The 27,425-nt window shown below is 42.2% G+C and overlaps 1 protein-coding gene across 1 annotated transcript in view; it reads left to right on the top strand.

The window, feature by feature from the left end:
- The first annotated feature begins 2,059 nt into the window (after window positions 1–2,059).
- Window positions 2,060–27,425, top strand: part of SPOCK1 (SPARC (osteonectin), cwcv and kazal like domains proteoglycan 1) — a 265,809-nt gene continuing 240,443 nt past the window's right edge. The window contains exons 1-2 of the mRNA XM_064672155.1: window positions 2,060–2,199; window positions 2,552–2,719. Coding sequence (XP_064528225.1) covers window positions 2,552–2,719 — 168 coding nt within the window. The 5' untranslated portion in view covers window positions 2,060–2,199. The remainder of the gene's footprint in view (window positions 2,200–2,551; window positions 2,720–27,425) is intronic.

The following is a 27,425-nucleotide window of genomic DNA, read 5'->3' as shown; positions in this document are numbered from 1 at the left end:
GACATCCTTCTCAGGTTTTACAGAATCACGGGATAGTTGTGGTTGGAAGGGATCTCTGGAGATCACCCAGTCCAACCCCACTGCCAAGGCAGGGTCACATGGAGCAGGTGACACAGGATCACATCCAGGTGAGTTTGTAATGTCTCCAGACAAGGAAACTCCACGCCCTCCCTGGGCAGCTGTTCCCCAGTGCTCTCCCACTCCAAGCATAAAAAAGTTCTTCCTCATGTTGAGGTGGGACTTCTCGTGTTTTAGTTTATGGCCATTGCTCCATGTCCTGTTGCTAGGCACTGCTGAAAAGAGTCTGGCACCATCTTGTGTCACCCTTCTTTGAGATAATTATATTTATATTCTTCCAACATTGGTGATGGGCCTTGATTTGAAGCCGTGTGAGGACACTGAGGGCACTTGGTGTGTTCAGCTGGAGCAGAGGAGACTGAGGGGAGATCTCAGTGCAGTTCCACCTTCCTGTGCAGGGGCAGAGGAGGGGCAGGCCCTGAGATCTGCTCTGTGGGGACCAGAGACAGGACCCAGGGAATGGCTGGAGCTGTGTCAGGGCAGGGTTAGGTTGGATCTCAGGTAAAGGTTCTTCCCCCAGAGGGTGGTTGGGTGTTGGAACAGGGAAGTGGTCACAGCACCAAGGCTGACAGAGCTCAAGGAGAGTTTGGACAATGCTCTCAGGTGCATGGTGTGACTCTTGGGGTTGGTCCTGTGCAGGGCTGAGGGTCGGACTCAATGATCCTTGTGAGTCCCTTCCAACTCGGCGTATTCTGTGATTCTGTGACGTATGTATATGTTTCCTCAGAGCCCCCTCCTCAGGATCCCTCACACCCCCTCCCCGGGCTTCCTCCTGCCCCTCACTCACTCCCCTCACATCCCCTGACTCCCCCTCCGCCCCTCAGTCCCCTCATTCCCTCATCCCATCATCCCCTCATCCCCTCATCTCCTCACTCCCCTCCTCCCCTCACTCCCTCATCCCCTCAACCCCTCACTCCCCTCATCCCCTCATCCCTTCACTCCCCTCACTCCCCTCATCCCTTCACTCCCCTCACTCCCCTCATCCCCTCACTCCCTTCTTCCGCTCACTCCCCTCATCCCTTCACTCCCCTCTTCCCCTCACTCCCCTCACTCCCCTCATCCCCTCACTCCCCTCATCCTCTCACTCCCCTCATCCCCTCATTCCCCTCATTCCCCTCATTCCCCTCATCCCCTCACTCCCCTCATCCCCTTGATGCCTGCTCAGCTGGTGCTAAAGAAAAACTCAGGAGCAGTTAATTGAGGGTGAGATAAGGAAAGGGTTTAATTGTGCCAAGGCAATAGATGTTACAAGACGCGCGCACGCTGTGCCTGAGATGTAACATTTTATAATACTATCTGTCCAATCCCAAGTGCATCCATCCAGTAGCCTTTGCTCAGGTTCACCCCAGGCCCACCCCCTTAGAATTGGGTCTGGGGACGTTTTGGGACCACCCACTTCATCATTCTCATCATCCTCAGAGCACAAAGGGTACACGGTCACCTAGTTCTTGACTCTGTTCTGTTGTTCAGGCCAAGATATGAGTGTTCCCCAAACAGCATAGGCCTTGCCTTGACAAGAGACTAAACATTTCTGCTGAATTCAGGAGTAGGATTGATATGGGGTACATGGAATGGGGTAAGAGGGTTGGGGAATGCGTAAACTAAAGGGTGCTAAAGGGTGAGGAATACAATATAGCTGCTTCTAAAATCTACTTCTACCATAATTACATATAAAGCTTATAAAATTAGCAAAGTCAAGAAAACTGAAAGGGTCTTAAGGCATCATCCTCATCCCCTCACCCCTCACTCTCACTCCCACTCTCCATCCCGCCCCTCCCGGCCCCTCCCCGGGCTGCCCGGCCCCGCTCGGCCGGCAGGGGGCGCCAGAGCCCGGCCGCACCCGCCCCGCGCGCACCCGCACGCGCGGACCCGGCGGGAGGCGGCGGCGAGGGGAGAGAGAGCGGGAACAGGGAGAGGGGAGGGAGAGGGGACAGCGGGGACACAGAGCGGGGACAGCGGGCACAGACAGCGGGGACAGCGGCCACAGACAGCGGGGACAGCGGCTCCGGGACCGCCGCCGAGCAGCGGCACCGCACAGCGGAGCGGCGGCAGCGGAGGAGGAGCAGAAGGAGCAGCAGCAGCGCGCGGTGCCGGGAGCCCCGGCCGGCGGCGCTGCCCGAGGTAGGGGCTTCCTCTCGCCCTGGCAGCCAAACTTCGCGGAGCCAGCGCTGGCTGGGCTTGGCTGCGGCTCCGTACCGCCGGGCTGGTCCCCGCCCGGCCCCAGGGACCCGGTCAATTTCTGTTTTTATTATTGTTATTATTATGATTGTTACTGACGCCGTTCCCCGCCCCTCCGCGCTGGGCGGGCGCGGCGGGGTCTCGGCGGACGCGGCAGCTCCGCAGCCAGAAGTTGGCGAGGACCGTGGGGGGCGACTGGCCCCAACTTGGGTCCCCTCTAAACTTCCCTGCCCGGGAAGCCGCCGCCCCTCTCCGCTCCCCTCCGCTCATCCCCGCTCCTCTCCTCTCCTTGCAGATGTCGGGGGTGCTGCTGATCGCTGCCTGGTGCTTCCTGCAAGCGGAGAGCCGGCATCCTGAAATCATCACGAGTAACAGCAATCATGGCAATTTCCTGGACAACGACAAATGGCTGAGCACCGTCTCGCAGTACGATAAGGACAAGTACTGGAACAAATTCAGGGATGTAAGTACTTCTCCCTTTGCCGCATACTTCTTGTTCGTTCCGTTGCATCCTTCCTGCTGGTTTTGGGAAGCTGCGGGTAGAAGAGAGATGCAGCTTTGGGCAACCGGTTGCTGCTTGTGTGAAGGATGTTCAGAGCTGTTTGGGAGCTGGACAGGCAGTCCTGGCATCCCTGATCACCCCATCGACTGGGGCAGCTTGGGCTCTGTGTCAGTCTCACTGTGAGCTTAGGGTCTTCAATTTTCCTCTGGGGAGGAACTTTGAGTGAAGTTTCTGTGCTTGATGCTTAAAGGCTGATTAACTGCAAAAGGATGGAATGGGGGGTGTGTGTGTATAAGAAAGGAATACTTACCAGTTCAAGCCACAAGGTGGTAAACAGTGAAGCTTTTTTTGCCTGCAGTTTTTATTGTCATTTCTGCTTGTGGAGATCTTCGAGGCTGGTATAGGGTTGGAGGAAGCAATGCTTTGGCTTGGGGTTTTCTTTTTCAGTCTGGAAAATAGGGGTGACTTCAAGATGTGTTATGACATTAAAATTAAATCTTGACTTCCTCTTGTTTGAATACAGTCATATGTATTATGTCAATGATGGCAGAAAGGGAAATGCATTGTTTATGGGCAAGGTAATGTTTATGAGCTCAGTGTGACTCCAGGAAAGGGAAGAGTAGAGCTGGCAGTTCTGATGGTACTACTCTGTAAGGATTTGTTTGTTTAGCAATACCTGGCCATTTATGGTATATTAACAAGTCACACTTTGATGCTCTGCTTCTGTCTCTGTGATCTTAACACCATATCTGACTTTTTGAGGAGAAAGTAAAAGTATTAAAGTTAAATGCAATGGGTCTCTGCCTTGCTTATGCTCTCTACATTCTGCTGTGGTTGTGGTCATCTCTGTGTCTTAGAAATGCTGCTCTGAATCTCAGTGTGACAAAGTATGGCCTTAGCAATGGTATCCACAGCTCTCTCAGGGTGTATATTCCTGTGAAGTCCCTGTGATGACACATCCACCTCCTGGGACTGTGCAGTTCTCCTGTAATAGGTGTCTGGAAAAGGGGATTCTACAGTTAATGTGTATGCCTGCATTTTTACCATACTTCCAAGGGAATCTTTGCCAATATCTGGTTTAGTCTCCTGGGGAACTCAAGTTAAGGATTTCACTTGGTAATTTCTGAATCCAATTTCATGTGAGAATTCAGCAGCATTTGAAAGTGATAAATGAAATGAAGGACTGAAAAATTCATCTGGAAACACTTTTAACTAGAGACAGATTTATAGCAAGGGACATCTTTCAACAGTCTCCTTCCAAATGGAGGCCTTGTATTAATCCCACAGCTTAAAGTTTTTAACTATTTTTATGTAATTTTTACGTTTTCTGCTTCCCTCTTTATGTTACTTTTACATTTTCTGCTCCCCTCTTCCTTTTTTTTTAAACCTGGAGTCCTTGAAACTTCTTATCCCCTTTCAGAGAAATTATTCTTCTTTCTCTGGAAGATGTTTACAAAGAATATCTCATGTTTTAAGGTGTCACAACTGAGAATGCTTTTCTAGACTTTCTGAAAATGTTAAAAACCTGCATAAAGCCCCAAAACTCTCTTTTATAGGAAGAATCATTTTATGGAAAATAAAAACCTACCAAGAAAAGGAAATAGTATAAAGTTCATGCAAAGTTTAGCTATCTTTCTATCCAGCTGTCTTAATGGTTTAATTTAATTGCTTCAAAACTAGAATGTTACAAATGCATGTGATTATTCATGAAACCTTTTATGGGGCAAATTAACAGAGACTACTAATCATCTCCTACTAAGCTTTTTCCAAAAAGAAAATATAAAAAGCTTGCATATGTAGTTAAGCTCTTAATAATGTGTCTTCAACCAAAATGATTTACTGGATCATAATCTTGTGTGAGGGGTTCTGTGTCCATTGGTAGAATTGCTGCCAACATAGCAGGTATGGCAGAGACAGCCCTTCTCTCATGCAGAGCTGTTGTTAGAAGAAATCTGGTCCTTGCTTTGTGCTGTGTTGGTGACAGGTTGTTAAAATATTTGTTAAAACATCTCTTAAGATGTTGGGGAGATGCACCATAACAGTATTAAGTGCTGGGTGTGGAGTCGACCAGCATTTCAAGCATAATTGTTGACTTGCAGGAAAATTCTCTTCCCTTTTTGCCCTCCTTCCCAAACTGTAGCTTTACACACATCGTGACTGGATGAGGTTCTTGATGTGGGCTTTGCACAGGAGGAGGGAGCAGAGAAGTGTTTCATTTCAAACCTTCTTGGGTCTGACACTACAGCTACTGCAGGGCAGAAGCTTCATACCTTGTAACTCAGGTTGCAGCAATTACCATGATTACCTTCAGTTGCTTTCTGAATTTCCACACATTACATAAATATATTTACACAAATATTGACATAACTGTGCCCTTCTGCACAGTGGGAGAAAAACTGAAGGTGTGGGGCTAAGATTTGATGGGTTTGGGTGTGGCCACTTTAAACTCTTGTGTGTCAGCACAAACATCTGCACCCCCAGATGTGCACATACATCTGGCATAATGTTGCAGGACTGGGTAGGGGTTTTTTACAGGTGATATGTAATGGAATATAAAATTTTAAATTGAATTTCTCTCAACTTTTTCAGTTATTCTTGTTAAAATCAATTGGTAGGTCAGCCTTATTGAGCTATGGGCCAATATGGCCTGATTTGAGAGGACAGCTATTGATTGATTTTTTTACTGTGACCCATATTTCTTTTGGGCAAAGGCAGCGTGGTAGTTGCACTTATTGGCCCAGAAGTCATTACAGTCTGTGAAAAGAGAGCACAGAAATCCCCCCTCAGGCTGCATTAGAGCCACATAATCAGGCTAAATTTCTAAATCTGACTAAGTTTAACAGTGTGAAATGGAGACCTGTCATCATTTCCCAAAGGCCTCCAGGGATCTGTTTAAAACAATCTTTTCACACGATTTGAACACAATTTGCTGATTTTTTCAAGTCCTCCATTTTTAAAAACAAGCAGAGCTTATAATAAATAGTAAGACCCATGTGACTGATCTGTTGTGAAACACTTGCTGTTGAAAATCTTGTATATTGTACATCTGCCCAGCATCACTAATGGTGTAATGTCTGTTGTATTAATAAGCTTTCAGTGCAATCTAAACCTGATATTCCAGTCTGTCTTCCATCCCTTCTTGCTTGTCTGTCATGGACTTTCTATGTGGCAAATGACAAAATCTTAGCTCTGTCTTAAGTTCCATTTTATAGCTGGGGATAATAATATTTGTCTTCCTCACAACTGCGTGTTGAAGCTGTAAATAAGAAAGGACAGAGCTCAGGATCTGTGGTAATATGAAATTTATTATACACCTAATCCATATATTGAATGTGACTTGGTCCATATTTAAGTTACTGATTAGTAAGTTTCTAAAAGTAAAAATTAAATCAATGGAATTATTACTAGAGAAAGAAAAAAAAATAAGCTAAGGACAGTCTCCAGGAAGGACCTGCAACTATTTCCCTTGTGCAGATTTGAGGCTTGGAAAAACAGATATGAGAGAGATGAGAGTCAAATTAGACCTTTTGATATCAGGAACCTAAATATGGAGGCCTCAATCTTTGGATCAAATCTGTTGGGAGGGATCTTTTGGCTTGAGAGGAGCCAAAGGAGTAAAACCTTCAGAGCAGATTTGGCAGCTGAATGTGGAGTGAATTTTTATAAGTCTTAGAAACATTTATTTTTATGCAAATAGCCACACATGTTATTGTAACACTGCAGCATGTCATGTTCATAAAGTCTTGGCACAGAATAAGTGTCCTTTTAGTGTTAGATCTGCCTTTAATCAAAATTATATGAACAGACTAATTCTATTACTTCTACTTGGACTTATGTCTATTACATTATTAATGCTTACATATAAAAAAGGTAATAAGTTCAACTAGCCACGGATTAAACTGCAAAAGGGAAGCAAAAAGTCAAATGAACTAAGAGGATCCAGTATAAACCACACAAGGAATTTCCATGGAGTTGAAAGCTTGGCATGAGCTGTGGTTTCAGTGCCTGTTTATGCATGGCAGGCTGCCAGCCCACGTTCTGAGCATTAACTAAGCTGTTTCTCAAAAGTTTATTGCTTACAGAGTTTCAGTTCAGGCTATCATGTTAAAACCCCCTGCATTTTTATGCCTGGAGATGCTTTGAGGCTGTGCATGCCTAAGAAGCAAGGCAGGAAATGTCAGCATCTGTGTGTAAATGTTGCTCACACTTGCTGGATAAATAGTTATATATATTTATATATAACTGTTTGTGCTGCTGATGGTTATAAGTAGATTAGATGTTAGATTTCCCAGATTGGTCAGAGACTACCATCCCCTCCAATTTTGTTAGTTATTAATATACATCCCCTTTCTGAGCCTGCAAATTCCTCCTCACACCTGATCAGAGGTGACAAAGCAAATACAGGATTAGGAACTGGAGGATTTTATTTTGTTCCAGCTTTGCCACTGATGAGTTTTTGTCCTTTGGGTTGGCTCTTCACACTTCTTCCCCCTTGTTGGCACTTACCTTTCTCTGATTTGTTTAACCCCAAATTAGAAGTGTGGTAGTGAAACTTGATAGCAGGGAGCTGGAAAACATGAGCAGTGCTGAGAAGGGCTGGAATACCAAGCAGGCAGAACTGGAAGACCTTGGGAACTCAAGTAATAGAAATGAAATGAAATTTAAAAGTACAAAGTGGAAGGTCATGGAATTGAGAGCTAACACAAATTTATTCTGGGTCCCAGCAGCTCAGCTTGAAATGGATGAGAGGGAAAACCTGTGTACTTCCATTGATTTGCAGAGTTATCTAAGTTACAAAAGTAATGCTGCTCTGAGGAGAGCAAATATATTCTAGGAAGGCAGAAAATGAAAGATTTCTGGTTCTGTTGATGAAATAAAAATGTACAATGTGTAGGAGCGAATACTTAATTATGAATATTGTGAGCACTTCTGATCAGTTAAATTCAAGAAAGACAAATTTTTGTGGAGTTGGTGATCCAAAAGCCTTCCAGCTTCATAGGAAAAAAAGAGCCTGTTTGAAAACAATATGGTCTATTAGTTTACCCCACACAGGGTAATTGTGTAAGAGTAGATCTGCTTCAGAATATTTACAGAAAAAAGGGCAGCAAAACCTGCATTGAGTGAAGTTGAGATAAAAAGCCAAGTAGATAATTGGTGACAAAAATAACCTTATTTCTGACTTTAGGGATAAGGTTATTACTCCACCCACAGGTATGTTTTAAAAGTTATCTTAATGAGCACTTCATTTTCAATATGTAGCTTGTATGTTAACAAAAAATAATTATGCTGTAGTAAACTGTCATAAAAGAACCTGGATTTGGGGGATCTAAAGGCCTTGGATTTTTGTGTCACACGTGTCATGAGGTTTAAAGCCCCTCACTGGAGGTTGTCTTGCTCCCTGTCCATACATGGGGTGGAACCTGAGCTGTGACACCCAAGTATTCCCTCATCCTTTGGGGGTTTTGAGCTCCCAGGTCATTTCTGTAGCCTGGGTTCTTTCTGCTGCCCCTTCTCTGGCAGATCCACCCTTCAGTGGCATCTCACTGCCAAGGACTTCTCCAATTTCAACTTATCCCCAGTCCACCAGAAGGGGAAGCTACTTATTTTGAAATTGCACTTTCTTTTTTCTACTTTCTATTTAGATCTACAGGCAGAATGAAGCATTTTTCTGCCAGCAGTTTATTAGCAGAACATCACTTTTTCTACTTTCTTCACCTAAAATGCAGGCACAAGTTTTCCTGTGATGCAGTTGTTGGTACATCCAATCCATATATTCCTGGAGAAACCATTCAGGCCCTGCTGATTGTCTGTAGTCCTAAGGAAGGTGACAGTACACTTGGAGAAAAGCTGATGGCTAAATCATGGCTGTACCAGTGAAGGAAGTGTCTGGGTTATGTGACAGGACACAGACACCTCAGGCTGCCTTCCCTGGAGATTTTCATTCCAAGCCCACCTTGAGCTTTAATTGAAGGTGAACACTGGGTGTGTGTGTTATTCCCGTGGATCTGAAGTACAACAGAGTCAAAATGTGATTTATAAGTCTATCTTAGACATAGGTTCTCTTCCAGCAATTCTAACTCAACAGAGGGACAGGACTGGAATATAAATGTGATCAAAAAATACAGCTGAGAGGTACTTGCATGAAATTTAAAAGAACAGCAACACATGAGACTGAATCTGTGCAAATGTAGTGCATAATCAGCTTCTTACAAGCAGGAGAGATATGCTTACTGAAAAACCCCTTCTCAAATTTGACACTTGCTTTCTGCAGTGGAAAAGGGGGAAAATAATGGCATTTATGTCAGAATAATTAGCTTGCAAGGTACGGAGAGCCAGCTTTTTGTAATTAACTGACACTTATTCAGCTTCCCTTGGAATTACCTAAGACTCTAAAGTTAAGTAGGTCAGTCCCAAACTAGGGTGTGAGTTTCTGTATGATATGTTTCAAATGATAACTTTAATAGTTTCCTCACTTACAGAAGTGTTCTGTAGACTGCACTCACAAACCATATCCCTGCCATGAAATTCTGTGGATTCACAGTTTTCACTAACATGTTTTATGCATTTTTAGAGCAACCATTCTTGTATTCTACTGCTTGTCCCTGTCCTGTCCCCCCCAGTAGGATTTTTTTTCCTATAGGGGTTTGTTTTAATCCAAATTTAAATTGTAATTTTGTCAGATTCATGGGAAATTCACTGTCATAAAAGGAAAAAACTCACAAATGAGCCACACATCACATCAAGCCATGTCAGTGTAATATAAAATGGAATTGAAAGTCGTCCTAGGAGGCTGAGTTCTGATGTCTGGTGGTGTAACAGCTGTCTCAGGCTCAGGTATCCATGGACAAAGGGTACCAGTTTTATTTCAGGTAAATTGTCCAGGATTAGGGTGGAGAAAAACCGGTTCATTATTCTCAAGGGCCAAAAGTTTAAGTTAAAGCCTAGTTATGACCCCTCATTTTGATCATCAGGGAGATTATTGCCTTTTTGTTTTGTTTTTTTGGTCTCAAATATTTTAACTCTTTTCTTTATATGAATGATTTTAACCACAAGGCTAGAGGTGTGTAATTCCAGTCAGTGCATCTTTATCAGTTTTTTGAGGATAAAATCCATGATTGTCTGGGGTGGAGCAGCTGAGCTGCTTTTCCAACAGGTAGGACTTCATGAGGAAAACGAAGCTCAAATATTACATCTAGGATATGAAAACTTTTTTCTTTAAGATAACATCAGTTTATTCAAAGACTGTTTGATTATTTCTTTCCTTATGTAACCAAAAATGAGATTTACCCAAAGGAGCTGGGGTGAAGTCTTGGTTGTATTGAAGTTCATGACCAAATTCTCACAGACTTTAGTGAGGCCTGAATTTGATTCTTGTGTTCCTCATCTTTCTGTTCTCTTAGACAAAGAACAACTGTACATGTTGGATTAAACAGTTCTCTTTGGCTTTTGAAGGACACTGTGGAATTGGAAAACACTGAAAGATCAGCTGTCTGGCCAGCATAAATAGAAGAAGCTCCCTTGAAGTCCCTGGAGGAATCAAACTATCTGAAAATCAAACACCCACAGTCTACAAAGTATACATTTTATCATTTCCAACCAAAAAAAAAAAAAAAGAAAGTGGAGTTGAAACAGAGCACAGTTAAGGTGATGCTGCTGCCTCCAGTGTGATTTTCTGTACTTCCAACACTTCACTCTTCCAGCTTTAAGTAGGGCTTTTTTGCTGCTAAGTTACCAAGTCTCAGCTCAAGTGAGTAGTCTGAGATCAGGTGGATAACTCCAGCACTTGGCACTGGGGGATTTGCTGGTGCAGGTTGGCAGCTGAAAATTGAATTACAGATTTGGACTGAACATCTAATGTCTAATGAGTTTCAAGGCTAAGATATGATTCAAAATTCAGTTTACAGATAAATTGCTAAGCTGCTGAATAGAGGCTTTGGCAGGGAGTAGATTGGTCTTTATCTGTCACTTCTATGGCTTGGTTTGTAATCCAGGGTAACAGAAAATCATTCTCATTAAATAGGTACACGGGGGCATCAATTAATTCTGCGATCTTCGCTGTCCTCTTAATGAACTTTGTGTCATAAATTCACTTCACTGATTGCTTTCTCCCGGGTAGATAGAAAAATACTTTATTAAAAATTACTCTTAGAGTAACTATATTCAGATTGGTTTTTGAAAAAGGTTTCAATATATCATGGCTTAGAGCTGAATTCTGGCTAACACTGGGATTGATAGAGGCAGTGATACTTGTCTGTCTATGCTTTGAAATTGTCTAATCAGGAAATTCAGCTGTGTATACAGTTTCATTTGAAATTGCACAGCATAATTTTTATATGGTTTTTTTAGCTTGGAGATTTGTCTTCATCCTTCCTTCCTTGTGTTCTGTTGTCGGTTCAGAAATTTATTTCAGCACTGTTTCCTAGTGTTTGTATATTGTCCTTTCTGACTTTCTCTTCAAGTTGTAGCAGTTAGAGAACTTGAAGCTGAACAAAAGATCAAGGTAGAAAGGTAGAGGAGCTGCAATCACTGGAACAGAGGGGGGGATGCTTAAATTTTAGTGAATAGTGTAGGAGAGAGGCTGAAAATTATAATTGCAGGGTTAAGAAGAAATGAAGCTGAATTGTTTCTCCAAGGGAGTGCAAAATGTTGGTTTTAGAATAGTGTTTCTGTGAACAGAAACACTGATGTTTCATTTCGAGTTGTTAAGGTTCTTGGTAGAATCTGATTGCAACTGGTAAATATTCATAAAAATCAGTTTTAGAGAGTTCAGAACTGCCTGGCTGCTGACACCAGGGCCGTGGGTTTGATCCCTGGGTGGGCTGTTCACTTGAGAGTTGGACTCGATGATCCTCGGGGGTCCCTTCCAGCTCCAAACGTGATTCTGATGCTGAGATTTCTTGGGGGATAACCAGAAATGTTATGATGGAGATGAGGGGTCTGAGTGTGCCTGCCCGGAGCTGTCCAGGGATGGAGATGAGGGGTCTGACTGTGCCTGCCCGGAGCTGTCCGGGGATGGAGATGAGGGGTCTGACTGTGCCTGCCCGGAGCTGTCCGGGGATGGAGATGAGGGGTCTGACTGTGCCTGCCCGGAGCTGTCCGGGGATGGAGATGAGGGGTCCGGCTGTGCCTGCCCGGAGCTGTCCGGGGATGGAGATGAGGGGTCTGACTGTGCCTGCCCGGAGCTGTCCGGGGATGGAGATGAGGGGTCTGACTGTGCCTGCCCGGAGCTGTCCAGGGATGGAGATGAGGGGTCTGACTGTGCCTGCCCGGAGCTGTCCGGGGATGGAGATGAGGGGTCTGACTGTGCCTGCCCGGAGCTGTCCAGTCCTGGATCCTCTCCTGGATCCTCTCGGGGATCCAGCCATGCCCTGCCCGGAGCTGTCCGGTGCTGAATCCACTCGGGGATCCAGCCGTGCCTCCAGGAGCTGTCCAGTCCTGATCCCGCCGTGCTCAGGGAGGTATATCTACATTAGACAGATGTGGGAGCAGAGGATAGAGCGAGTTCAGAGTTATCCATCAAGTCAGTGGCAGATCTAACACCCAAATTGATATCATACGTCCCAGGACAGTTCTCCTCTGTGCTGGAATCCAGACAAGGCTGAACAGGTCTGTTCTTCCCATGGATATGTGTTTCCATGTCTGACAGCAGTGTTATTGGCTCAGATTCATTTCCTGGGGGATAACATTAACTTCACTCAAGGTATATAGGGGATAAATTTTATTCAGTTTTTCCTAACTGAAGTCAGGAAATCCTTTTTGTGCTGGCTATGCTATTCATTATTTATTTGATGCTAGGTAAAGATTTTCTAGTTTGATATCATGTTGGAAGGGGACTAGGTATTTCCTGTTGAAACAGAGATATTAGGCAAAGCAGGTTCCCTGTATCTGCTTTATTTTTAAGTTAAACTACATCTAGTGAAACTTATGACTCTTAGGGTTTTTAAATCCACTGATCATTTTAAAACTTGTTTTGTATGTCTAAAAAAGAAATTGTTTCCCATAAAGGAATGCCAGAGTGCTGCATTCAGCAGGGATATCTGTAAGCATGGGATAATCAGTGGTTTAAATACAGAACTGGCTGCCTTATTCCTTAAACACAACCATGAATCTCCACATTATGGTTCACTCAGGACAGCAGCATCCAGAAGGAAATCCTGCCACATTTAATTAGAATAAATATAAACTGGAAAAATACTGCATTCTGTCAGCTGTGTGCAGAACTGCAGTTGTGCAGCATGAGGGAAGCTGGTAAACCAGATATCTTTGCTCATAATGAAGTGAGGGTGATTCAGATCAGTGGCCTGGATTTATTAGTCTCTTCATGCTTATATAACAAAGTTAAGTTGGGTATAACGGGACACTTAAGGGTTTATTTTCACTGGAATATGAGGCAAGATGGACTGAAATGATGATCCTTCCGTGACACAGATATCTATTTTTATATCTAGTCTCCTTTTTATAAAGCCTTTGCTCTTCTCATGAAGAAGTGCTTTCTGTCTTATCTGAATAAATGTTAAAATGCCTGGCAAAGCAAAGATTTTGGGAGTTGTAATGAACTTCTTATAACCTGAGATGAAAGGTAATCCTTTTCCCCTGGAAACAGTGCTCTTGGAGATTGTGAGCCAGCATTTCCCATCCAGGTGCAATGCAATGCCCTGTAAAAGAGAAAAGAAGACTGAACACAAGTACAAGAAACTTTAATGGATATAGAACAACAATTTCTGAGCACCCATGAAAAGCTAATATAAACAATTTTAGAACCATATTAAAATATATTGAAACTTCCATTTGTAAAGCAACATATGGCATCACAAATAGACCTATCCCTGTACATAAAGGGAAAAAAAAAATCCAAGCAACTTCTTATGGGCCATATTTTGCTATCAGTATTTTTTTTTGAATAACTGCACAAACTTAGCATTAGTTTCTGTTGGGGTACTTCCATCCACATTTCAATGGCAGAATCTGGCCCTAGGGAATCAAGAATAAGCAATATTCCATCACAGCAGGGCAGTACAAGCACAGACAGATGTGGCTTGTGCTGCAGTTTCCATTAGCAAAGAAAGAAGCTGCAAACAGGAAGCAATTTTGAAACCTGCCCCATCATGGCAAAACCATTCCTGATATATCAGGAATGGTGCAGTTGGTGTGTTCCATCCAGAATGATGCAAGGTTGTCTATAAAATTTGAACTCACTAAGGAGATATGTGTATATAAAATCAGATACTGAGATCAAGCCTTAGGGCATGGCTGATTTTAAAGCTGAAGCTCCCCTGAAATGAGGAGTTACTGAAAGAGCAATGAGAGAATAAACGTGTTTTCTTCAGTTTTTCTTTAAAAGGAGAAACTATAGGTGCAAGGAAATTAAAAACAAACCAAAAAACCTGATACCAAAAACCATTTAAAAGCCCCAATCTGTGTCATAGGCAAATGACTGCTGCATAATTTAGTGGATGCAGATAGAGGAGTCGTGGCTGAAATGGAGACATGCTCCATTATGTAAGAAATCATGGCTGAAACAATCTTTCCTGAGGCCCAGTAGCTTCTCCTCATGGAAAATGCCCGGCAGAAAGAGGAAACAAAGAATGTGATGTGTGTTTGTGTGTGTAGGAATCTAGGTAAGGAATCTATAAACACAGAATGGGAAGGAGGCAGACAAGGAAAACTGTGTTCCACTCCGTTAGAGAGGGCTCCAAAATTCCAGGCTGCTGATGGTGTTAAGGTCAGGGGGAGAGGAGAACAGGAAGGATTTAGTGAGGATACAACTGAAAATGAGTTGTGTGCTGAGCAGGACCTGGCTGACCCTGACCTGGGCAGGAGCAGCTCTTGTGAGCAAAGCTCCTGGTGAGCCCCACCCACCCTGGTGTGGGTGACTCTGGGCACAGCTGTAAAGCTTGTCTTGCTGAGTGTACACAAGCCATTTTGGACTCTAGGCAGTCACCACTGGCTTATTGCCAGCTGAGGAGCTCTAAACATGGGCACTTCTGTGGTCTTCCTGCTGTGGGACTCGTGTGTTGGGTGCTGGGTGGGGGTGGTGTTGCTTTTAATGTGAGATAAACCACAGAGATGCTCTGTAGAAAGAATACAGGCACTTTAATCACTTTTTTCCCCTGCAATGTAGTTGGGGATATCTGTAGCATTCATAATTAGCAGAGGAACAGATGGCTAAAGCTTGGTTTAAAACAGAGAATCCATGGAGTGATCGTGAGCTGCTGCGAGCTTATTTGGGAAGGAGTTTGCTCTGTGCTCTAACACAGTGGTGCAGCAGTAAAGTAGGAAAAGGATTTATAACAGTTGGTGTAATTTTGTGTGTAGGATATATATAAAGCATGGAAAACATCCAAACTTATGAAACATCTCCTTGATGCTCAAGTCTTGTGCTGCCCAAGGAGGAATTTCAACATTTACTGTCCTGCACAGCTGAAACCTCTTATGTGTGGTTTCATATCTAGGGGCAATATAGCAAAATGTCCATAAGATTTCCCTGTTCCCCCGTCCTGTTTCTGCACAGAAGGGAACAATTCAGTTCTCTGCTCAAACTGCAGTAAGTAAAACAAAAAAAAAGAACAAACCAACAAAACAAACCCAAAAAAACCCTCTATATTTTGCTTGTGTGCTTCCAACATTACCATCGTGCTACAGTTTTTCAAAGCTGGAAAACATGAGAGGATTTTGTCAGCATTTCACCAGGACACTTGTTTCACATAGAAAGCCAGAGGGCAAAACAAGAGTGGTTTCTTCTGCTCCATGTAATGTTTTCAGAAGGCAGTGGGAGCCCTACAGGCACAATCATTGGGGTTCGGGTGGGGGAATGTCCAGAGTGAGGAGATCTGGGGTGGAAAGGCTGATTGATTAGTTAGTGATTCCATGTTCCAAATTCAAAACCTACAAATATTTGATTCTAAGGAACAAAGAGCAAGGAGAAGGTTGCTGAAGAGAAAAATAAGCTGAATATGTTTTTCATCGATAAAGTAGAAATATGGTGTTGTCTGTCCCAAAGGAGCTGAATGGATTATTGCAACCATCCAATCTGGTCAAGATCACATTTTCTTTTTTTTCTTTTATCTATTCTTAAAAAAAAAGATAAATGACCCCACGTTGAGATGTTTAGCTCTGGGAGATGACCTGTATTTACCTTCAAGTCAGAGTGAATTGGATATTCTCTTTCTCTGTGAAACTGTATCACTTTCTCCCTGCAGACTCTGTGGATGCAGACATAAAATATTTCTGTGGAAACAGTGGTGCCATTCCCTCTATGTATGTAATATCTTGCAGGATATCTGTAATAGCCAGTGAAATGGTCTTTGATAGCTCCTATTTTTCTCCAAATGCTGAACTATAAATTTAAATATATTGTGAACTGTGTTTTCTTTTTGCATCGTGAACTCCCTGTATCTCCTCACAGTAAGGAATTCACAGAATAAACCTGTAGGTTTGTGCTTGCCTAAACATTTCTAAATTTTTCATTTTCAATTTTCATGTAAAACTGAGTCAAAATTTTTCCAGTATGGAAAAATTAATTTTCCAACTGCACCAGTTTCTGCATTGCCAAGATTAAATGAATTGTTAGTGTTTTACTCAGTTCAGTTGATGGGGAATTTTTAAATTCTTGAATGTATTTAGGTTGTAAACTTCTTGGGATGGAAACACTTCTCTGTGTTGCTCATGCAGAAGCTGGTCCAGTGAGGGCTGTCATTGTGCAAGGGCTGCTGACCAATACAAATCTTAGAGTACAAATAGTTAATCTTTATCACCAATTAATGTTGTCAGTAGTAGAATTAAATTAAAGCAACTGTGTCACTGTGGGGTTTGACTTTCCCTGGGTCCCTTTCCTTCTGCAGACCTCATAAATGGTTCAGAAATAGCCTTTTCTAAGCCAGTCGACTGGGTTAGAAATTTTCAATTTAGTATCAAATGAGGTATTTTCAGTTTAGAGATGATCAAAACAGTCACAACCATCATGTTCTTGGGCAGCACCATTCCAGCCATCTTAGCATTCAGCTGCAAGAGCTACAAAAGCAATATAATTTCAGTTGCCCCATAACAGAACTAAGCCCAAGCTGTTTTAGGCTTGTCAGAAAGACTTCCTTCATCAAGAATTTCCAAAAATTATTTAGCTATTTTAACTGCCTGAGCTTGTTTCATGAGTCATAGGAACTTTGCCCAGTAGAATTCCACTCTCTCCCTCATCTCTGAAGCTGTCAGTGAATTTTTAGGATGTCTTTTCTCATAGTGGTTGCTGAAAACCAGATCAGTGGCTCTTGGTTGTGTGTTCACAGTTTCAGAAGATGTTTCTTAATTGCTGGAAGTGTGGAACAGATAAAATAACGTGTCACCCAGGATCTGAGGTTACTGCAGCTGTGCAGCTTCAAATTTCAACTGCCTTGAAAGGCTGAGGAATTACAGAGTGTTCCCTGTAATGACAGGGCTTCCCACTGCCTGCTGAGCTGGGAATTGTTCCTTCCAGCTTAGGCTGTAACTTGGGACTGGGCAAAAAGCTGAGGAAGAAATGAAGGCCACCTAATCCATTCTCCCAGCACTAGTGGGAGATTCCATGATCACTGGCTGGGGGTAGTTTGAGAAAGCGTGGGGGATGTACCTCAGGAAGGTACAGGGTGGGAGATCTGGCTTTTGTGTTTAAAAAGATCATTAAGTGGCTCTGCTCAGCAGTAGAACATGAAAAATATGCTTGGTGTGGGGCTGTAGAAAACCAATGAAATCCAGTGACAGGGAGTAAACAATTATTTGTAAATTTGTAAAGTAAAAAGTTATTGTTAATGATTTGGAGGAGTGACAGGAGGGAAAATAAAAAGGAATTTCACATAGCAAATTTCCATTTGCTGCCTTGGGAGAATGAAAGTTGTGGCCCATTTTTGTTCCAAAACACTGTTTATAGGGTGAATTCCTGATTTGGGGGAACTGCTGCCTTCCTGAGCTTTCTAACAAGGTCAATGCATTGTTAAGTCAAAGCATGGAAGATTTGCACCCTGCTGTGGTCAAACAGCTCTTGCTCCTTCCCCCTCCTTTACATACCATTTCTGAGCACTGCAAATCCCTTTTCCTGGGCTTGTACCCAGGGACCACATGGGCAGGGGACAGTAAGTGACCTTCTTTATATTCCTGCATAGAACACAGCCTACCTGGCCTTTCATCCATGTCTTCCAGTTCCTCACTCCTTGTAAATCTGGCACTGGTTTCAATTCTGTGCTTAGTTAAGGGCACTTCTTTTATGTTTTGCTTTCCCATGAATACAGTATGGAAATAGCAAAAGCTGGAGTGCTATGGGAATAGCTGCTCCTTCATTCCAGCCTCATCATTTCTGTTACATAATTGGTTTTATTTTTATTTTCAGCTTTGACTTTCTGAAAAGCAAAGCAAAATATATGGGGTTTTAATCTCTCCAGTCTTGTTTGTACCCTGCTGAGTATAAGAAAAATAAGTCTGTTTTGCAGAGATAGACCTTAGATCATGCTTCAGAATTTCAGAATAAATTCCCAAAAGTGAAGCAGTAGGAGCTGTCACTGTAATTTGGATAATAAAAGCAATAAGGAAATGCCAGACCAAAAGTCTGGCCTGTGTCACCCAACAAATGAAATGGCAAACTACCAGCCAGTGCTTAAAAGAATATCCAAGTGACACTGCTTTTCTCCCTGTGCCCCTGGCCAGGCTCCTGGATTGGTGCTGGGAGAGCATTGATGACTGGCCAGGGGAAGTGGGAGAGGCCACGAAATCCTCTGGCACTTGTGACAATTTGATCCCAAGAGAGCACTGGGATTTCTGCATTAACTGGGATGACAGCCCTGGAAGAGGAATCCTGATGTGCTTGAGATGTGAGTGGAAAGGATCCACTGCCATTTTCTGAGTATTTTAGCACTATATATATATATATATATATATGAAGCACTAATGTCTCTACTGCTGAGGTTCTGAGGGTAAAAAAAACCCTGGGGTTAAAAAACCCAACCAACCCAGACTAAAACTGTCTCTGGCAGATTGTTTGCATGAAGATTATTCACACACTTATTCACAATTATTCAGGCTATTGTCTAAGATGCAGAGCTTTATACTTAAATATAAACCTGTTTGGGTAAGTTTTACTGTTTATTCTCATTGAAAAATCTGTAGCATTTTCCACAGAAATGTTTCAGGACTCTTCATGCACATTTTGTAGAGATGCCATCTCTAGAATACATTTACCTTGTTCTCTAAGAGTTTTTTGTCATCAGAGATGTTTTCAGGAGCAGAGCAAGCAGCTTTTGTTACCTTTGTCCTTGCTGTCAGCTGGAGTAGACATATTCTATGATTCTGTGATATTGTTACAGTTTCCATTCAGAAATAACTGATATTCCATCTGTTCCTCTGCTGTACTTTGCAGTGAGCTGGGATTTGTGGGAATGCCTTACAGTGTGTTGAACTCTTCCATGGAAATAATAGACTGTGATAACAGAGGCCAAACTTTTGTGATTTCTGGAGTTCTGAATTTTAATGTGATACTAGAGCTGAAAAGAGTCTTTGAGGATGGAAAAATGGATGTTTCCTGTCTCCATTTTTAGGTGTCTAGAGAAAGTAAAAACAATTAATTGCCCTTTATTTTTCCTTCTGGTGACCAGTTTTCGGACTTTTACCCATTTTATGACCATTTTAGCCTTAAGCTGTGTCCCTGTAAACCAGACAGAATATCTTCCTGCTTCATGGAAGGTTATGTTGGTGTTTCTGAAAGGGCTGTTACTTGTATAGATTATCCTTCAGGCAGTGCTCTCTCCCTTTGAAACTCAGTACTGACATTTGAAATCCTAGATTTGAAATATTCATCAACAACAGAGGGATAGTTGATGTGCTTCCTCTAAAATTTAGTTATAAAATATTTTGGTTCATGTCCTTGATAAGGAGATTTTTGTAGAATGAAAGTATCTTGGATTTTCAAAATATCTCCTTTCTGTTCTTTAAGGCTTCCTGCTTTGTCTCCAGATTCCCTGGAAGCCATCTACTCTTATTTATCTCTGCAGCTGATTTTAAGTAAGACCTCAGCTCTCAAGGAAAGAAAGCCTTGTAAAGGATTTCTCATAAAAATGTTGCTAGTAAAGCATACTTAAAAATAAACTGCTTCTCTCCTTCCCTCCTTTCCAGAGTGAGCTGAGGGGACACCAGCTGAATCATCTGTCTGAGTCATGCAAACAGCTGTCATTGTTTGATGTAAAGATGAACTAAAAAGCTGGCATTTGCTTGGGAATATTTTTATACCTGACTCACTTGTCCAGTGAAGGGGAGAGTTTGCCTTAGCTTTCTCTTTTTTTTGTTTTCTTTTGCCTCCATTGGGATGGAAAATCACGATGGAGCCATGTGTCATTGCAATGGCTGCAAACTCTGCTGCTGAAAAAGCTTTGCAGAACTCTTCCCCCCCAGAGCATCTGTCAGCCTGACAGGCTGGGATGTTTTTTGCACTTGTGCACAGGCTCTGTGGGCCCTGGGCAGACACATCCACGTGGCCCTTCCTTCAAAATGCCTGGATCTGGGCAAACACCTTCTCCCCAGCTGTGCTGCCTAAAGGAATTCACTCTTGCCTCTGGCCTGTGAAAATGGTCCACACTCTCCCCCTGATGTCTAACAGCTGATCCTCAGATTCACATTGTGGTTTTGCTTTTGGGTTCCTTGCCCTTCTCCATCTCTTCTTGTTCTCTTGGTTTATCTTCCTGTGTCTCTTCCAATTAACTCTGCAACACCTTTTTTATTTTGCACTTCTCTCTCTTTTTATTTTCTTTACTCTTTCTTCATTCTATCATCTCTCGTCCATCCTCTTTCCTTTCTGCATTTTTCTGGTGTTAACCTTTCTCCCTCTCTTTTAATGGATATCTTTTATATCCTCTTCCATTGGCCAAGTCCTGTGAGTTTGCTACCAAATATTTCTAGTCAAGAACTCGTAGCAGCACGGAGCTATTTTATCCAAACTGATGCTGATGTGGCCAGTCTGGTTTTCATCTTAAACCAGCACACTAAAAGCTGGTCTATATTCCTGCCCAGGAATTCCTGCACTCTGGGATAACAGGACTTGAAGAATGAGCCAGTGCTGCAAAATTCCACAACCTGGGCAGAAATGTAGAGACTGCTTTAGAGTCCTAATTTCTCTAGTAGTCAGTCCAACTTACAATTGTGAGCATTTGTTTAAGCTTCCTAATCACAACTTCCAAAAAAAAAAAGAGAGTTTTGAAAAACTGGCTTGGAACATCAAGGAAAATCCCTACTCCCAGTTCAAGAGAGGAGAAAGGAGATGAAGATGCAGCTACTCTTTATTGCTTGTTTCTACCATAACACTTTACTTATTTAAATGACCATTATAATTATATCTCTGAAGCAAGTAATGGTTTGAATACTTTTCTGATTTGAGGAATCTAATAACACAAATCTTCTAACATGAACTGGAAGGCTTACCTGCCATACTCTCTTTTAAGTGTAGTGATTTTAAAATCTATTACAATAGATCTCAAAATATTATAATAAGGGAATAGTGACATTTCTGCTTCTATAACCTTACAGGAGCATTTCTTTATACTCTGGAAGATGGAATTTATATCACTTAAGTTCTGAGGCTAAGCCCAAGCACAGCTCTCTCTGCAGTGGACTGTAGGCTGCACTATCATATTTTTTAACTCATTTATCCCTAATCAAAAGGACAAGGTTCTTTTCTGAGATGTGTCTCTCTCCAAAGTTTGTTGGTATTTGTTTGAATGCTTCTCATGTTTTGGAACAGGTTGGATTCCCGGGGAGGTCATTTATAGATACCAGATTAGTCAGAGTTTGGATTCCTGGGAATTGATGTGCAGCCACCAGAGCAGTACAATCTTTCCAGCAAGTTTAAAGCTAAAGACATTAATTTTTCTGTTAGATGGGAGATCATTAACAAGTGTAATTTTGTCTGCCCTGAAAATAAATTGAACAGAGCCTCTTGGAACACTGCACAAAGGATAAACACTAACATCAAGCAGCTATACTCATTTAATGCAGGGAATAAAGGTATTGCATAGAGCAAGTTGCATTATGTGAAAGATCTGTTTGCAACCCAAGGTTAATGTTTCATATTAAGTGTTCACCAGTTTATAGGTGCTACAAAAATTAATTTAGTTTGCAAATGTCATGCTCTGTCTCAGAAAAACTGTAGCCAGCCCATTATTATGTAAAATACCATGGAATTAAATTGTATTATTTCGATTAAGTCAATATGATGTTAACTAATTTCTGTAGCCAGAAGTACTGAGCAGACAGCACGGGTATGGGATGTTTGATACCTTGCCTGAAGCTTCAAACAAATGGTTGTTTATAATGAAGTTGTGAGGTGTTCACCCTGATAAAGCTTTATCATGTTCAGATTGAAGATACTGTTTCAGCATATTTCAGAAATTCTTAATAACTCCCCACCAGGGCTCTCTTATCTTCTTCCTGGAAAACCATAGTTTCTGTTTATCTGATCACTCACGTGTCAAAGCAGTTTCCCTGAGAGCTTGAGAAAATTAAGTGTGAGGCAAATCACTGCCTCTTGAAGTCCATTTTTCTGGAGGATTTGCTGGAGTTGGGGCCATCCTTCCACTTTGTGTAACCACAGGGACAAAAGTCCCTCATATTTCCATTCTCCCCAGGGGAGTTCTGTTTGTCTCCATAATTTTAATGAGTGCTTATTTTTACATTTGTGCTCAGCCCCAGTGTGACCAGCAGAATTTCTGCAGATCCCAGTATTCTGTCCAAGCAATCAGGCTCCTCACCCTTGGAAGTAAAAGAAACTCGTAACCTTTCTTTTCTGTTGGTTTTATCAGCCAACTGAGTACAAATTATCTTTCTATTCAATTGTCTTCTGAGAATTTTGCTGATGATTCTTGTGTGTGTTAAGGCAGAGCAATCTGTGACATCAGCTGAAGTTTTACAAGCACGTTCCTTGCTGCAGTCTCTTCAAATAATGTGTCTGCTTATCCATATTTGCTCCTGCCTGGTGCTTTTTTCTGATGTGAGTAAATATGAAAACTAAAAAAACTGAAAAAGCTAGCTTTGGGAAGGAGGTGAGGGGAATGCCTTCCTTTCGAAGGGCTTTAAAATAAAGAAAACTGATAATTCATAAATTCATTATGAAATTCTGTAACTGTAACAAATAGGTGAACTGTCAGTGTTGTTAGATATGTAGCCATAATGCTTAGAGTTCCCAAATCTGCAAATGTGTAGGTATGTGTTCTACTTTGGAAGAGGAATGATGAGCTCAGTGGCTTGGCTTGCTTTCTCCAAACTGGGATCCTCCACAGCCCTTTGCAGGATTTATGTTTGGTGGTGCATTTCATTAGCTGATGGTTGACTTTTGAGCCCAAATATGTAGTTGTGTGGTTGCAACTTTCAAAATCTATTTGCTTTCACTGGAAACCTATTTATTCTGTAGAAGTAATTTAATCATTCAGTCCTGATAAGGAGACTTTGGTTACAAGCAAACAGAAATGCTGTGTTTAGTGTGGTGGCCATGTGTTGATTCCACAAAGTCATAAATAGATTAACAAAAGAATGAATGTGTTTGAATCCTACAGACAGTGCTGAGGATAATCTTCTGGTGCCTGACTTATTCCTAAGACTTCATAAAACTGTGGAATGCTTTACCTGCCTTTGAAATGCAGGGTAGAAATGTAGCAGCTGGTCTTACACAGCAGAGTTAACCCAGCCTGACCCCGCCGGGCTTGGGACCTGCCACAATCCCCGTGGGAGGCTGTAAGGCTGCAGGCAGAGCTGGAAATAAGCAGTATAAATTACTGACAATTCCAAAAGAAATGACTAAGTGTTGCAGGAGATGTGGAATGTGCCATTTCGTATTTCACTTTGCGGGATGACAAAACGTATTTTATTTTGGTTTTTTTCCAGCTGAGCTCGCCTCCTGTTTTAGTGGGGTTGCTGCTTCTCTGTGAACCCACTTGAAGGGTTTGGATTATAGGTCCCTTTCAGAATGACAAGGTGACGGTATTCTCTTTCCCCATTTCAGTGTTGTTAAATTCTGAGTGCTGGCAGGGCTGAAAGATTGGGCACTGGGAGAGATTTGCCATTATTTTGGAGCAGTCTGGTGACATATTGGGGCTCTGAAGCTTTCACTTTAAACAAAACTAAAGTGACCTTAATGGTTGTCTCAGCTCTTATTTCGTGGTTGAACACTCCCAGAGCTGATGTGCAGCTCTCCTTCCTCTCTTGCTGATCAAAATCAAATTAGATGCTTATCCCTGGACTCGAACCTCTCCCAGTGTTTTTTCAATTTTAACCCACTTATGGGTGTTAGTTATTTGTAATTTTCAAGTGCCTGACTTTTAAGGGTGAAATTGCGGTCCTACAGAAGTCAGTCAAATTTACCTCTAGTGGGGTCATGTTTTCCACATTAATTTAAAGCTTCTTTCCTTCAAATGGCAAGAAAATAATCCTATCAGAAGTCTATTTTTATTTAAAATGTCTGTATTTTTACTATATATAGGTATTTTACTACTTTGTAAGTCAGTAACCTCAAGTAAAAAATAAAGAGATGTAGACCAAAAAAAATATCATTTCAAGTCAGAACACAGAAAACCTGTTTCAAGTGGCCTTTAGAATTTGTTCACTGGCAGAATTCAGGTAATAGAGGAGTCCCAAAGCATAAACTCATTTATGTCATGTCCAATAATGTTACAGTATGAACTCAAAAATTATGGAAATAGTAACAGCTTCTAAATACAAAAAAACCCCTCAAACCCTGAGCTATCCAAAGTTTTGCTTTGTTTCTAATGTGTGCTAACTGTATAAGGGGATGGGAGGATTAGGATTTAGAGGTTTTAATCTGTTTAAATTTGCAGCTCTAATCTGAGGGATTTCTGGTATTTCTCCTCCATCGATCTGTGTGTCTGTTCTGATGCTGTACTTCAGTCATTTCACAGATTGATTTTATTCCCTGGGATGTTGCATTTGATATGGCAATTTTCCTGATAGCATTTCATCTGATAACCCATCTGATGGGCCCCAAATATAGTATTTTGTCCTGCTTCAGTTTGCACACCAACTGGATCAGAATATTAAAGCCAGAGTCTGAACTATTTGAATTCTTCATAGTGAGCTCCCCAACTTTCCCTGGAAGAGGTTGGTTTGGCAGATTTGCAGCTTTCCATCCAGACTTCCTTAAGTTGTGCTACACTCAGATATATCCAGTAGGAGTTTTTCTTTCTACTCTTCTTAAAAATGAAGGTACACACATTCGGGTGTGTAGGGCACATTCCTCAAAAATAGTTTTGCAACGTCAGTGATTGATACAAATAATAATTCTCCTGAACTTGGACTGTGAGAAAGTGCAAATACCCTGCTATGCTTTTATCTTGTGGAGGTATGGCTGGAAAGGAATATAAAGAAGAACTATAGAATAAAAAGCTGAACAAACCCCATGTTTTCATTCTTCTTGTACCTTCTGGAAAATCCTGTCGTGTGTTTGGCTCATTTGTAAGGGTTTAACTCAAAATCCCTTGCTCAGGTTTTCTTCTGCTCTGTGTGAGTTCTTACCCAGAGGAAGGTGGTGGCAGTGACAGGAGTTTGCCAGTGTGACTGAAATGGTTCCATGTGACTGATGGTGCTGTATTTGATTTCAGTTTTGAGCAAAATAACATGGTAGTGAGGAGCTTACGGTCAGAAAGCATTCATTCACTCAGTTGTACTTCACTGGACAGCAGCAGCAAGGGGGGATGAGGAAAAAAGGAATGACTGTATTTGCTTCCCTCCCATGGCAGTGTGTCACCACCCTGGGGAGTCCATGGGCTCAGGGTTTGGGCTGTGTGACACTGCCTGGGACATGACTCCAAAGTCACAGCACTTGGATTTTATCGAGGGACTGGCAGCCCTGGGGGAGGAGAAGGATCCTGTTAAGAGAATGGGCAGAGTGGCTGTTCCTCATTTATTGATCTTAACCTAGATCTACCTCCACAGGCCATCTTCTACTTGCTCTAGATTAGCTTTCTATTTTGAATTAGTATTGTTGCTTTATAATTTGTAAAGGGAGATTTTACTTTCCAATTAAATCTTAACATTGGCAGTAATGAATGGTGCTACAGCATTTTGAAACACCTCACTTTTTAATTTTTTTTTTTCCTTTTCTCCTTTCCCCTTCGTGTAATTACTCTTTGATTTAAGGTTGCTATTGATTTGTTATACACTTGTCCTTGGTGTAAACAGATAACTGGTAAACATCAGATAAGAGGGCATGAGTGACACTTCCCATTATACAACTCCAGGAAACATTTCTTGCATTGAAAGGATCCTCCAGTGGATTTTCTTTTGTCGTAGAGACCATTTTGTGGCATTTGTTGACAATGCTAGTGACAATTAGCACAGCTTCTCCATATCAAGGCAGTAAAGAGCTTGCCTTTAGGGCAGCTGGCATTTTAGTGAATGCTGGAGATGGTGGCCTGAAGGGAATCCTGGCAGGGGTTTGGACAGAGTGCAGCTCTAGAAACAGAAGGGAAATGCCTCATTTTTGCAAAGTCAAATCAGATTTTTGACACTTGGAAGTTCTTCTCAAAGGCCACAAAGGTTTCAAGGAGAAATCCCAGATGGCCCAAGACAGAAGGAACTGGTTCTCTTTCCCACAGGACACGATTGTCCAAAGTCATCAGTGTTTGCTGGGTATTCCAGGGACCAGTCACTCTCCCAGCAAGTTCTCCTGTAGCTGCTGGAGGGAGGATTTTGCCGTGTGAGTGGGAAACCAGAGTGGAAGTCACTGTCTGACAGTGATTTACTGTGGGACAGGACACCTGAGAGACTCAGTGCTGCTGGACTTGGCACAGAAAGGCTTCTCAGCAGCACAGGAGATGGGATGTGCAGCTGCTGCTTTCAGGGAGAGCTCTTTGGAAAGTTTGCCACAGTCAGAACACTCTGACCTTCAGAGGAAATAGCAGCGTTCTTCCTCTTCTCTTACGGAGATTCTCAGGGAAAATATTTTCCCTGGGAGGGATTTTTCATCTTTATTTTGCTTCTTCTTTGAAGCCTGCTGTGATTGTCACATCATGCATGGATGTTGCTGCTCTGGGTAGTTGACTGTGTTCATTGTCAAGGCTCTGTAGCACCCAGAAGAGGTTCCCTTGGACATCTGGCCTTGTGAGTGTCCTGCAACTACAAACGGGACAAGTGGTAAAATTCAGCTCTTTCTGTCCACAGCCTAATGACTTTTAACTTGGATTCAACGGCAAACACCAGAGATATTTGGTGTCAAAGCCTCCAGGCTCATCTGCCAAATGTTTTCTAGTGCTCAGGAATCTCAGCAGAATGCTGGGTAAAATGCTGTGTATTTTCTAGTTTTACAGAGCACGTCACAAGCAATTGATCTGAGATCATGTTTTGCCTTTATTGCCCTGCAGCTTAATTAGAGCCAGCTTTTAATGGAGATAATGAAAGGAACAGCAATAAATGGAGCAGAAGCAAGATCCAAGTATTGCTTAGTGCAAGTTACAGGATAAAGGCTCAAAAATGTCCTTTCTAGGTCCTCGATTCTGAGGCAACTCTGAGGAAGATGGGCAAGGTTGTGGTTTCTGCACCTTGTTATGACCTGTTCTAGTCCAGCATCAGTCTGGAGATGAGTGGATGGTATCTGCCTAACTTATCCCTTCTTTGGAATATGTCTCTGGCTAAAGCACCTGAGGTGGCAAAAGAATTC

This window comes from Pseudopipra pipra, chromosome 15 (genome assembly GCF_036250125.1).
Source record: "Pseudopipra pipra isolate bDixPip1 chromosome 15, bDixPip1.hap1, whole genome shotgun sequence".
Lineage (NCBI taxonomy): Eukaryota > Metazoa > Chordata > Aves > Passeriformes > Pipridae > Pseudopipra > Pseudopipra pipra.
Note: the sequence above shows the minus strand (reverse complement) of the source record. Positions and strands in the feature narration are given on the sequence as shown.